Below are 14,214 nucleotides of genomic sequence, written 5' to 3'. Positions count from 1 at the left end.
CGCTGGCCGCCGTGTCGTCGCTCTTCCTGCTGTCGCTGCTGCTCTTCGTGGCGCTCAGGCTGTGCAGGAGGAGCGGGCCGGCCGCGCTGGGGGTGTGCTCGGCGGCGCCCGAGGGCCCCTTCCCTGCCCACCTGGTGGACGTCAGCGGCACGGGGACGCTGTCGCACTCCTACCAGTATGAGGTGTGTCTCTCTGGAGACTCTGGGACTGGTGAGTTCAAATTCCTGAAGCCGCTATTCCCCAACCTCGTGGGTCTGGACCCTGGTAGAGAAGTTAGAGAGGATCCTAACTGCAGGAACAGCTCTGTGTTCAGTTAAGTTTTGTATGTTGCTCAGTGAATCTATCGTTAGTTTTTGCGTGCTATCAAGTGCAATAAATTTCCTTTTAAATATATTCTTCTTTAAAAAATCTTCGTATTGTTAAAAACCTGTCGATGTCTCTAATAGCACTAAATTTTTTTCTGTTTTACTCTTATCAGTTCCACCCAGTTTTTAGTTATACTGACTACTGTATATTTTCTCCATGTTTGACCATTTAGTGATTATATTTCTACAGCTGTAAGTAACTCAAGAAATGATTTTTTATTTTAGTGAATTTGTAATGGTTTTATTAAACATTTCAAAGCTTCAATGACATCTAGCCTGTATAAGTATTGTTTGTAAATTTCCCCCAGCCTCACCCCTTAATACTGAACTCAATCTCAGCGTTTTCACATCCAACAACATACCTAGGCCTGTTTTAATTATCACTTTAGGGCAATGTGTTGCTGTGTTACTAAATTTCCGACCTTAGGCTCCAACTTGCAATCTTCTTGCCTTGGCTTAACAGAGTTTGCTGGGACCTTTTCAGTTTTGTTTTTTTTTTTTGTGGAAACCGGGGATTGAACTCAGGTCCTTGCGCTTGCCAAGGAAGCGCTTATTCCACTGAGCCATCTCCCCGGCCCCCCTTTTCAGTTTTATTAGGGACAGCATATTTCAAAACTTTACCTTGGCCTTTCTGGTTTACTGTCCTATCAGCTTAAGGCCCCTGAGTAACTAAGAACGTAAAATGCTAGCATAGTTGTTTCTCCAAGTTGTATATAAATATGCACTTCATTAAAATATTACCTTTGTGACCTTTTACCTTTTCTGAGCTCCATTTGTGCTAGGGAGTTTTAAAAAAAATGCTACCTATGTAGCACATGTAAGATTTAATGTGTAAAATAATTCTTATTAAATTGAAATTAAACATAAAGTATAATTTGTCATTCCTTTTATTCTTTTACACTTTTACATCACTGCTTGATATCATCCCTTTTAAACAAAATTTTGTAACTTGCATTGTTCTCTCTTGAGGACATCATATCTTCCTGCTTTGCCTTTTGACTTATGATTAGAAGTCAGTGTGGTTTACTGTGTCCATTTCCTTTTGTTTCCAACAACCTTCTTCCACTTTCTAGAGTGTCAGAAACTTTAACAAATTTAGCCATCTTGTTTAATTCTGATTATTGTATGATCTCAAATTTTTATCTTTTTTGGATGTGCAAAGTATCATCAAAATAATGATTTCTTTGTGATATTTAATTATGCTCTACTTCATTCTTTGAAGTTCAGTTCATTTTTAATTAATTTAATTTTAATTCCAGCTGATATTATATCTGTGTGAAATAAGCATTATTTTTCTCTAAAGATAGAATCAGGCCAGGGAGATGGCTCAGTTGAATAAGTGCTTCCCTAACAAGCACAAGGGCCTGAGTTCAATCCCCGGTTCCACAAAAAAAAAAAAAAAAAAAAATTAGTAATGAATATCTCAATTGTAGCTGTTTTGTATTGTGTTCAATAATCCTACTAAGCTGATTTTATGATTTCTAGATAAAATTTATATGGATGTAACCATGAGACAGCTTCATTAAACTTTTGGTAGAATACAAGCAATTAAAAAGCTAGAAATATATGTAATTTATCTGGCTGTGGTGGTGTTTACCTGTAATCCCAGCACTCCATAGGATTAGGCAGGATGATCTCTAGAAGTTAGAGGTCATTTCGGACTATAAAGTGATTTCAAGGCCACTATGTAGCGAAATCTGAACTATATAGTGAAATCCTGTCTCTAAACCAATATACTTTAAAAAGATTGTAATTTATTTTTAATTAATTAATTATTGGCAGAACTGGGGATTGAACACAGGCCTTTGCACTTGCCAGGCAAGTGCTTATTTTACTGAGTCATCTCCTTGGCCCCTGTAATTTAATATTTATCTCAAGTCTCATCCTATTGTAGTTTAACTTCTTGTGCTTTTCTCTGTATTAATAATTTTCCTAAGGATATAACAAAACAGAATAGCATTGACAATTTAAGTTATTCTTGAAACCGTTCTTAGCCTTCATTCTGTATAAAAATTGAAATGAGGGGCTTGGGATATAGTTCAGCAGCATAAGCACCTGCCTGGCAAGCACAAGATCCTGAGTTTGATCTCCAGTACAAGTAAAATAAAATAAAAAATAAAAATGGAAGGGATGAACCTGACAACAGAATTACACGTAAATATAACACATACAAGTATGGCAGTTGCTGGGGATATGGCTCAGTAGAATAAGTGCTTCCCTGGCAAGCACAAGTGCCTGAGTTCCATCCCCAGTTGCACCAAAAAAAAAAAAAAAAGGAGTTCATTTTTTGAGAAGAAAGATTCATAGAATAGTGTTTGGACAGGATATCCTGTCTGCTTCTTGTATTATGGCTAACCACTAAGATAACAATATACAATGTATTAATTATTGAAAAAGTCCTATTAATCAGCTTTGAAACTGTCTCATTGATATTTGTTTCTCAATAAAATTTAAAAAACAAATATGGCAGTCAACTTTAGGGCTTTATCTATTATTTATTATCAGCTATTTAAAAGTTTTATATGTACACATAAAAATATGTGTATGTGTATGTATACATATTATGTGTAGACATAAAAAATGTAGTGGAATTTTCACCAGAACATGCCAACATCATGAAAATGCAAATTTATTTTTTGACTATGCTAGGCAAGTCCCATTTGTATAATAATGCAAATAAGAGTAGCCAAATAAACTCCCAGAACCCACCTCATCCTTTTGTGTATTTATGTAGTAAGGATGATTCTTTACTAGGTAAAAGCCACCACCAGACTCTAGAAGAGTTCAACATTTTGAAATTCAACATGAAGCTGCCAGCTTTAACTACCAGTAGTACATGTGTGATTGTTCTACTTGGGCTTGTACCACTAGTGGTAGAAATGGATCTAATTATTATTATTTTTTGGATCTAATTATTTTGATCAATATTTTTACTAATAAAACTAATAAGATGCTACCCACTGGGACAGTCATGCATGTATTCTGTGGCTCAAGCTACCTAGAAGTGAACCATAAGAATTACATCATAAAAGTGTTAATAACTAGAATTTAGTAGTAACTGTGATCCAAATATATTCACATACCTTTTGAAAATATCCAAGTTCTATAGTTATAGAATAAAATTAGAGAATGGATATATCTTTTTTAAAAAATTTTATTTTAGTGAGCAAAAATAGCAGTGAAACAGTTTCAAAACAGGTGAGTAGGACAATTACAATAATTAATGCATTGCATATTGTTGTCTTCATAGTAGTTATTCAGAGGACAAGATGCACACATGGTATCTTGTCTATACAATATTAGTACAAAACTTTCTTCTCATTGAACTAAGAGAATGTAGCTGTATATCTACTCTAACTATTTTGTTTTTTTGGGGTTTTTTTTGGCAGAATCGGGGATTGAACTCAGACCCTTGCACTTGCCAGGGAAGCACTTATTCCACTGAGCCATCTTCCTGGCCCCTAGAATATAGATTTTATATCTTTTTTGTTTTTGTTTTTGTTTTTTTGGCAGAACCGGGGATGGAACTCAGGCCCTTGCGCTTGCCAGGGAAGTGCTTATTCCACTAAGCCATCTCCTCAGCCCCACTATTTTGTTTTTTATTCATATACATACAAATAAAGGACTGTTTTGTAATGAAAAAATAAATATCTTGACCATTATAATGATTTAAATGATTTTCTCAAATTCTTCTATTACAAATGGATGTTTTATAATTTATTTGCTGTTTTTAAGCACAACATGTAGTAAGTTTAACACAGGCTATGCTTTGGACAAAATTTCTACTGAAGGCAAAGAAATTCTACTGATGAAGTATACCTTAGTGATAGAGTACTTGCCTAGAATGCACTAGGCCCTGGGTACCATGCCCAGCATCACATCACACCCCCCACACACACACTATGTTTTTAAAGTTTAGGGTTAAAACTTATCCATATGTTTGGTGAAATTATGCTTCTAGGTTAGATGGACTGACTGCATAATGGAATCATAAAAAATGACTAAACGTCATAGATTGCCTCTTTAAAACAACAGCAAGCAGATGATTGTAAGAAAGCAATGGAATAAGATTCCTGAGATGGAAAAACCTGTGGGTTAATAACTGAGTTCTGATCCCTGGCACTGCATGTCACATCTCCCACTCCCCACGCACTGAGCCAGTGATGGAGTTGGGGCATGGTGGTGCATACCTGTAATCCCAGCACTAGGGAGGCAGAAAACAGGAGGGTCACTATGAATCCAAGCTGCATAGTGAGACCCTGCACAAGAAAAACAAAACCCTTAAAATAACTGAGTTCTGTTGTCATGTGCCAAGTACAAAAGAAAACAACAGGTTCTTTGAGTAAGTTCAGTAGCATTTGGTGGACTGGATCATTCAAACTCAGGGGCAACTTTCAAATTCAAGACAGCCCATCAGGGGCCAGGGAGATGGCTCAGTGGAATAAGTGCTTGCCTGGCAAGTGCAGGGACCTGAGTTCAATCCCTGGTTCTGGAATAAAAAAAAAGACAGCCCATCAAGCAAAGTCTCATCTGCTTGAAAATTATTTAAAAACAGTCAGGTTTTTCTTGTTTTACACAGCTTAGAGTTTTGGAAACTGCCAAAGGACTGTGGTGAACAGCCCCTGTTTTCAACTGAAAATTCCATAGGGCTAGGTGCATATCAGTAATGCAAAGAACCTTTAAGCATGCTACCTGTTTTAGTTAAGGTATTTTGATTTTATATGGTTGTATTAAGCTGCAGAGGAAAATGTGACTTCTTCCTGAATGAAGATAACATCATCTTGATTCTGGATGGATTTTTACATAAACAGCTGCCATTCTATTAAAGCATAAATAGTCACACAGAAGAAAAACTGGATGACAGAATAAAACCAAGGGGAAAAACTGTACAAAAGATTTATAAATGATACATATATTAGAATTAATGGACAAAGATGTTAAGTATGAGGAATACATTAAAATAAGGAGGAATGGAAACATTGGTAGAAAGAGAATTTTACTACAGAATTAAAATTTGGAAGTTAATTTTATAACTGAAAAATATAACATCAGAGGGGCCGGGGAGATGGCTCAGTAAGATAAGCGCTTGACTGGCAAATGCAAGGATCTGAGTTCAATCCCCGGTTCCGCCAAAAAAAAAAACATCAGATATAAAACTGTTTAAATGTATTAATAGCATAGACCCAAATGACTACAAGACTAGGAGAAGCAAAACATATCAATATAAATGCCCAAATAAAAACAAAATAAAATACAAAAGTATATGAGCAACTGTAAGATATATATGATCCTAGTTATGCAAAGCTAAGAGAGTAGGGATTATATTGGGATATAACCAATATTTGAAAAGATAATGACCAAGAAATTTTTTCAAAAATGAATATAAGGGGTTGGGCATAGCGGCACTCTGAAGGCTCACACAGGAGGCTCACTCCAAGTTCTAGGCCAACCTGCACTACAAAGTGAGTTCAAGGCCAGCCTGAACTGCAAAGTGAAACCCTGTCTCAAGAAGACAGAGAAAAGAAAGAAAAAAAGCTGAAATAGGAGTATGGTTGTGAACTTGAGACCAGCCTGGGCTACCAAGTGAGCTCAAGGCCAGCCTGTACTGCATAGCAAGACCCTGTCTCAGAAAGATAAAAAAAAAAGAAGAAAGGAGGAGGAAGAAGAAGAGGAGGAGGAGAAGGAGGAGGAGGAAGAAAAAGGGAAGAAAAGAAAGTTTTATTATACCAACCAGGATTTAGAATCAGAGAACTGAGCTAGCTTCAGTTCTTTAGGATACTCAGTTAAATACAGTTGGTAAGCACAAAGCACACCTCAGTAAATCATAGACAAGAGGCTCAAGACTGAACACGAGGAGAAAACTTCTTCAAAGGAAACACACAATAATGTCAAATTATGTTTAGTATATGTGCTCTCAAAGTCAGCACAATGTCATATTACTTTTAAAGAAGCACCAATAAAATGGAGATCTGGCTCCTGAATATAAATAATACAAAAGAGAAAGGAGTATTTTCAAAGTCATGACAGTAAACTATTACCAGCCAACAAATCTGTTCAGTAAACATATCCTTCAAAAGTGGTTTTCAGACAAAATCTAAGAGAATATCAATCACATCTACACTAAAATTTTTAGGGGAATTCCTGAGGCAGGAAAATAGTCTTAAGGTGATCACAGAAATAGAGGAAGAAATAAAAAGTGGTGAAGGAGAAAATATAAATAAATATTGATGAAATATTGGTTATATTAGATAAAGATAGTTCCTTAATTTTAAAATTTTTAAATTATTTTAATGTATTTGGTGCAGGGTCTCACTATGCAGCTTGGACTGGCCAGCACAGTATGTGGTCCCAGGGATTGAACCCTGGCTCCTGTGCTTGCCCACGCAGGTGCTTAGTCCACTGAGCCATCTCACTGGCCCTGATAGTTCCTTAAAGGATAATCTATTTGAAATTTAAGTTCATAATAGTAATAATATAAAAAGCAGAAATATTAAAGAGATCCAAGTGTTTAAGCATAATCTTTTGGAAGTAGAAAAAAACATTTTACTAAATTCTTGTAGATCAAAGATTCATGCTATAATTTCTCAGATAACCATTAGAAGAATAACTATTGATAGAAGGAAACACTTTTTTAAAAAGTCAAAAGAATTTTAATAATCCAAAAGAAGACCAAAACTTTAGGGACAAATGGAAGGACTATTGCATGGTGAGTATAGAAGGAAAATACCAGATATTACATTAGTTATCATTGGATTAGGAAATCCAGTGAAAGAGCCAGAACTGTTAGATCACATTGTAGAAAAATTCAAATACATATGACCAAATGAGTGCTTGTGATATATCTATGAAATACTAAACTTTTAATATTGGGATAAATTTGTGACACAAACACTGGCCAAAATAAACCCAGTGTATCTTTATCCACAGAAGATGAAGGAAATTTATTAACTCCTGATGTAAAGGGAAAATGGTTCTGCCACTTTGGAAGACAGTTTGGCATTTTATGATAAACCAAACATACTCTTACTATGTGATTGAGCATTCATACACCTTAGTATTTTTCCAAAAAAGTTAATATCTATGTCCACACAAAAACTTACACTGGGAGGATTTTAGTAGCTTTTGGATCATTTTGAAAAATTGAAAGCGACCAAGATGATCTGATCTTCAGTAAGTGAATGGAAATACTATGATTCAGCAGATGATGGAATATTTTTATTCAATGCCCAAAAGAAATGAACTATCAAGTCATGAAAAGTCATTTTAAAAACTTCAGTGCATAGTCCCATGTGACAGAAGCCCATCTGAAAAGACTCTATATGGGATGACTTTGGATATATTATATTGAGAAGAGGCAAAACTGTGGAAACAGCTGTAGGTTAATGATTTCCATGTATTTGGGGAAGGACAAATAAATATATAGAGCATAGGGAATTTTAGACAGTGAAGCTATTTGGTCTGATACTATAAACATTAATTTGTGCTATTTTTAATTTGGGCAAACAGGGGGCCTGCCCCTTAGCTCAGCTCTTTAAGTGCCTGCTTCAACAAAGTAGTCAGGCTCAGGTTGCTGTGGTTCAATCCCCAGAACTCAAGCCAGCCAAACCTGCCCTGAAGGCATTCAGAGAAAAAAAAATCCTAATTTGGGCAAACACATAGAATATTCATTGCAAAGAGTGAACACTAATGTCCACTATGCATTTCATGATAAATATGTACTAAAGTATGTTCATCAATCATAAGAAATGTACCTTATGGTTGAGGATATTGACAATACGGAGTGCTTTGCATATATAGGGACAAGGACATATGGGAAATCTATGTTTCTTCTTTTTCTCAGTTAATCAAAGACCAATCTTTAAAATGGCCTATCTTTAGTACAAAATGGATTATTTACATCTCAGACAATATAACTTATGATAAAGGTGTACTAGTTGTGACAATATGGTATTGCAGGCTATGCAGAGAGCAGTGGAATACTTGAGAAAACTTGTGCTTACCTAAGTTTGGATAATAATAACAGTTCAGAAATACTAAGAACATCTCATTTTTTAATACATGGCACAAAAGCATTTGCAGGAGAATTTGAATATATTAACTATTAATTTGAAGTGTTTTGAATTGATCAGTTTTAAATATGAAAAAATATTTAAATTCAAATGACAATGGAAGACTCATCTTTGGCAGAATTAAACAAAAAAGGGTGTTTATAAATGAAGGACCATTTTTTAGTGAAAAATATATTTATATATCTGTATATACAAAAGAGGATACATATACAGCTACTTTCTCTTAATTCAATGAGAAGAAAGATTTGTACTAATAATGTTTAGACAAGATATCATATCTGGATCTTATACTATGCATAACTACTACAAATACAATAATATGTAATGTATTAATAATTGTAACTGTCCTACTAACCTGCTTTGAAACTCATTGTTGTTTCTTTCTCAATAAAATTTAAAAATATTAATGAAAAGAGAAAGTATTGAGAAAAACTGAAGAGATGTTATTGATCAAAGGGAATATTATAGACTGAAAGTACAAAGCATAGAGTGGGAAAATATATTTATAATACATCTGAAAAAAGAAGTCTTATACACAATACTGAAGATACTTCTGTAGACTAACAAGCAAACAGGTAAATGCCACAAAGAAAAGCACCCATCACAAACTTGGGCAAACACATTTATAAGTCAATAAATGTGAAACCTAAATAATTTCATTAATTACCAGGGAAATGCTAATCAAAATTATAATATGACATCACCACAAAGAGAGAGGATAAATTTGAAAAGACTATACCAAATGTTGTCAAGAACATGGAAAGCTGTCTCATTGCTATCTGTCTCTCCATAAAATTATGGGGAAAAAAAAAGAACATGGAAAGACCCTAATTCTGCACTTTGCTGGTGTTAGCACAATAGTTTTGAAAAATCTTTCACAATACTTGCTGATGCTAAATGCCTATGCACAACTTAGTACACAGCAACTGAATGTCTATGAATATAACAAGATAAATACCTACATACCATCACCAAAAGATGGGAGTTTAAATGTTCAATGCAGTGCCAAAAAGTAAAAAAGTTCCAAACTGGAAAAAACAAAAAAAAAAAGTTCAACAACAGAAAACGACATTGAAAATTCATGCTGTGTGGACAAAATACAAAAGACAAAGATAATAATAAAACAAATTATGCCAACATGCCTCAGATAACATTACTAACATAACATTAAGCAAAATAAGACCAACACATTAGAGGAGTATTCTATAACTCTGTCTTTAAAAGTTTTTAAAAACATAAGGAAATTGCTATAAAAATAGAAGTCAGGGTACAACCTACCTTTGAGGGAAGGAGGGTAAGCAGACAATAGCAGGAGGGTGACTCCTGGGGTCAGTAGTAGTCTATTTTTAATCTAGCTGGCATTAATAGGAGTATACAAATTTGCAGAAAATCCACAGAGTTGTAGAATTTTGTACCTTTTTCTGGATGTATGTTATGCTTCAACGTAAAAGTAACTTAGCCCGGTGTTGTGATTTGCTGCTGCCACTCCCAGTTCTGAGCTCTCCGGGCTTCAGCCGGCAGGCCGGAGCCCTCCTGGAGCCACTTCTGTCTGGTGCTAGGCCTGTCCTCCTCTGCGGGAGTGCTGCCCCCACCAGCCCTCATCTTTTAAGCCGAGCCGTGGGGGCAACAGCAGCAGCGGGAGGAGGAGCCGAGAGGAGGCGGCAGCCGGGAACCCATGGTGTACAGTCAAAGTGGTGGCAAGAAGAAAGTCTGCTTCTACTACGACGGTATTGGAAATTACTACTATGGACAGGGTCATCCCATGAAACCACATAGAATCAGCATGACTCATAACTTGCTGTTAAATTATGGCTTATGCAGAGAAATTGAAATATATAGGCCCCATAAAGCCACTGCCGAAGAAATGAGGAAATACTATAGCGATGAATGTATCAAATTTCTGCGGTCCATACAGTCAGATAACATGTCTGAGTACAGTAAGCAGATGCAGAGATTTAATGTTGGGGAAGATTGTCCAGTGTTTGATGGACTCTTCAAATTTTGTCAGCTCTCCACTGGTGGTGGCTCAGTTGCTGGGGCTGTGAAGTTAAATGGCAACAAACTGATATAGCTGTTAACTGGGCTGGTGGATTACATCATGCAAAAAAATCAGAAGCATCAGGATTCTGTTATGTTAATGATATTGTGCTTGCCATCCTGGAATTGCTAAAGTATCATCAGAGAGTTCTATATATTGATGTAGATATCCATCATGGTGATGGTGGTGAGGAAGCTGTTTACACTACAGATCACGTAATGACTGTTTCATTCCATAATTATAGGGAATACTTTCCTGGCACAGGAGACTTGAGGGACATCGGTGCTGGAAAAGGCAAATACTATGCTGTCAATTTTCCAATGAGAGATGGTATAGATGATGAGTCTTATGGGCAGATATTTAAGCCTATTATTTCAAAAGTGATGGAGATGTTCCAGCCTAGGGTGGTGGTTTTGCAGTGTGGTACGACTCTTTATCTGGTGATAGACTTGGGTGCTTCAATCTCACAGTCAAAGGTCATGCTAAATGTGTAGAAGTTGTTAAAACTTTCAACTTGCCATTACTGATGCTCGGGGGAGGTGGCTACACAATCCATAATGTTGCTCGGTGCTGGACATACATGACTGCAGTTGCTCTTGACTGTGAGATTCTTAATGAGTTGCCATATAATGATTATTTTGAATATTTTGGATCGAACTTCAAGCTGCACATTAGTCCTTCAAACATGACAAATCAGAACACTCCAGAATATATGGAAAAGATAAAACAGCATTTATTTGAAAATTTGGGCATGTTACTTCATGCACCTGGTGTCCAGATGCAAGCTATCCCAGAAGATGCTGTTCATGAGGACAGCTGAGATGAAGATGGAGAGGATCCAGACAAGAGGATTTCTATTGGAGCATCAGACAAGCAGACAACTTGTGATGAAGAATTCTCAAATTCTGAGGATGAAGAGGAAGGAGGTCATAGAAATGTGGCTGATCATAAAAAAGGAGCAAAGAAAGCTAGAATTGAAGAAGACAAGGAAATGGAAGATGAAAAAGAAAAAAACCAGATGTAAAGGAAGAAGATAAATTGAAGGACAGTAGTGGTGAAAAAGCAGATACCAAAGAAGCCAAATCAGAACAACTCAGCAACCCTTGAATTTCAATCTTCCCAATTTTAGAAAGTGATTAAAAAGTGAGAAAATGGGACAAAAAGTTTTCCTTTTCTTTTTGAAGACTTCCAGCTTCATTTTATGCTACTTTGGCATAAAAGCTTCATTTTATGCTACTTTGGCATATGCTACTTTGGTATTTATTTGCAAAATGGCTTTTTTTTGTTTTGTTTTCCTTGGCAAGTTTTATTGTGAATTTTTCTAATTATGAAGCAAGTTTCTTTTATCCACCATGCTTTATGTGATAGTATTTAAAACTGATGTGAGTTATTATGTCAAAAACTGATCTATTAAAGTGACTGGCCTCTCTGAAAAAAAGTAACTTTTATAAAGTCTCCAGAATTTATACAAGGGTCGGCCAAATAGCTCAGCAGATTAAAGCGCCTGCAAGCAGGCACGGGGCCCTAGGGGTTCGATCTCCAAGTCTGCTGGGCTGGCCCCTCCCCATGGGCACGCTGAGACAGCGATTGAGAGTAAGCGTGGTGGCCCACACCTGTAATCCCAGCACTTGGGAGGCTGTAAACAGGATAATCACTACGAGTCCAATCTAGTAGTGAGACCCTGAACACCCTGTAGGCTCTTCTCTAAATTACAAAAAAAGAATTTATACAAACCATGTTCTGAATATAATGAAATTATAAACCAACAAAATTTTTAATAAATTAAAAATTAGTAATTATGGAGATTTAGATTATTTTGGATCAATCTCAAAAGTATTCTTTCACTGCTAATTAACTTATATATAATCAACTTGTAATATGTAGATATTACAAACATGAAGAGTTGGAGTTAACATCTAGGGTGTCCCTGTGAATTAAAGGATAATAATAGCGTACAATATTGGGGCTGTATCCGTGATAAGAAGAAATGGCAACTACAATGCAATAGTAAATAAGGACGCCTGGTGGCGCTGCAGGATAAGACTGGAAGAAATGCTCAGCAAATACCCCGGAAGCCTTTATGCTGTCAATCAGAACTCCGAATGCTCTCTAAGAGAAGGAAGCATTTTAGGTAACATCTAGGGAAGGGGTCTTCTTCAGAAAGGGCACCGTTCTACATGCACGCCAGTCGGCCAGATTTCATTTACTATCATTTAACAAGTCACTTGGGTGGATTGTACACTGAGGTGAGCAAGCTGAACCTTCTGGACCAGATCTGGACAATGGAGACTGCACTAGCAACAACGCTGCACAAAAGGCAAGTCGTTTTTATTGTTGTGCTGTTGTTGTTGTTGTGGGAGGCTGGCTCTGAGGCACTTAGGTATTCGATGCCAGAAGAGACAGAAAGTGGCTACCTGGTGGCCAACCTGGCAGAAGATCTGGGGCTCAGGGTGGGGGAACTGGCCACTCGAGGTGCGCGAATCCATTACAAAGGAAACAAACAGCTCTTGCAGCTCGATGTGAAGACAGGCAATTTGCTTCTACATGAAAAGCTAGACCGGGAGGGGCTGTGCGGGGCGACAGAGCCCTGTGTGGTGCATTTCCAACTGTTACTGGAAAACCCGGTGCAGTTTTTTCAAGGCGAGCTACAACTCATAGATATAAATGACCACTCTCCAGAATTCTCAGAGAGGGAAATACTGCTTACAATTCAAGAGAACGCGCATCCAGGAACTGTGTTCCCTTTGAAAATAGCTCAGGACCTTGACATAGGGAGCAATACTGTTCAGAACTACACCATAAACCCCAACGCCCATTTTCACGTGGTTACTCACAGTCGTGGGGATGGCAGAAAATATCCAGAGCTGGTGCTGGATAAAGCGCTGGACCGGGAGGATCAGGCCGACCTCAGTTTAATACTCACTGCTGTAGATGGTGGGGATCCCCCCAGGTCGGGAACCACCACAGTGCGCATTGAGGTCGTGGACATCAATGACAATGCACCTGAATTTTTACAGTCACTTTATGAAGCCCAGATTCCTGAAAACACGGCCCTGAATTCTATAATTGTCATCGTCTCTGCCCAAGATTTAGATGCAGGTACACATGGGAGTGTTGTCTACACATTTCATGGTGGTGAAGTTATACAACCATTTGCAATAGACAAAATGACAGGAGAAATTCGTTTGAAACGAACATTGGATTTTGAGGAAAATCGGTATTATAGCTTAGAAATTGTAGCCACAGACACTGGGGGTCTCTCAGGGAAATGCACTGTAGCTATAGAGGTGTTGGATGTGAATGACAATGCCCCTGAACTGACCATGTCCACGCTGAGTAGATCTATTCCAGAAAACTCCCCAGAGACTGTGGTTGCCATTTTCAGCATTTCTGATCCAGATTCTGGAGACAATGGTAGGATGGTTTGCTCCATCCAAAACGATGTCCCATTTCTTTTGAAGCCTTCTTTCAAGAACTTTTACACTTTGGTGACAGAAGGACCACTGGACAGAGAAAGTCGAGCTGAATACAACATCACCATCACTGTCACAGACTTGGGGACACCCAGGCTCAAAACCCAGCACACCATAACAGTGCAGGTCTCCGACGTCAACGACAACGCCCCCACCTTCACCCAATCCTCCTACACCCTCTTCGTCCCAGAAAACAACAGCCCCGCCCTGCTCATAGGCACCATCAGCGCCACAGACAGAGACTCAGGCTCCAATGCCCAGGTCACCTA

The 14,214-nt window shown here is 37.5% G+C and overlaps 1 protein-coding gene and 1 pseudogene across 1 annotated transcript in view; both read left to right on the top strand.

The window, feature by feature from the left end:
- LOC101574334 (protocadherin beta-4-like) overlaps positions 1 to 14,214 on the top strand; it is a 17,616-nt gene that overhangs the window by 2,141 nt on the left and 1,261 nt on the right. Inside the window, exon 2 of the mRNA XM_012517511.2 lies at positions 13,118 to 14,206. Within this exon, the coding sequence (XP_012372965.2) occupies positions 13,118 to 14,206 (1,089 nt within the window). The remainder of the gene's footprint in view (positions 1 to 13,117; positions 14,207 to 14,214) is intronic.
- Positions 10,110 to 11,579, top strand: LOC101586469 (annotated as a pseudogene).

This window comes from Octodon degus, unplaced genomic scaffold, assembly GCF_000260255.1.
Source record: "Octodon degus isolate 3935 unplaced genomic scaffold, OctDeg1.0 scaffold00185, whole genome shotgun sequence".
Lineage (NCBI taxonomy): Eukaryota > Metazoa > Chordata > Mammalia > Rodentia > Octodontidae > Octodon > Octodon degus.
Note: the sequence above shows the minus strand (reverse complement) of the source record. Positions and strands in the feature narration are given on the sequence as shown.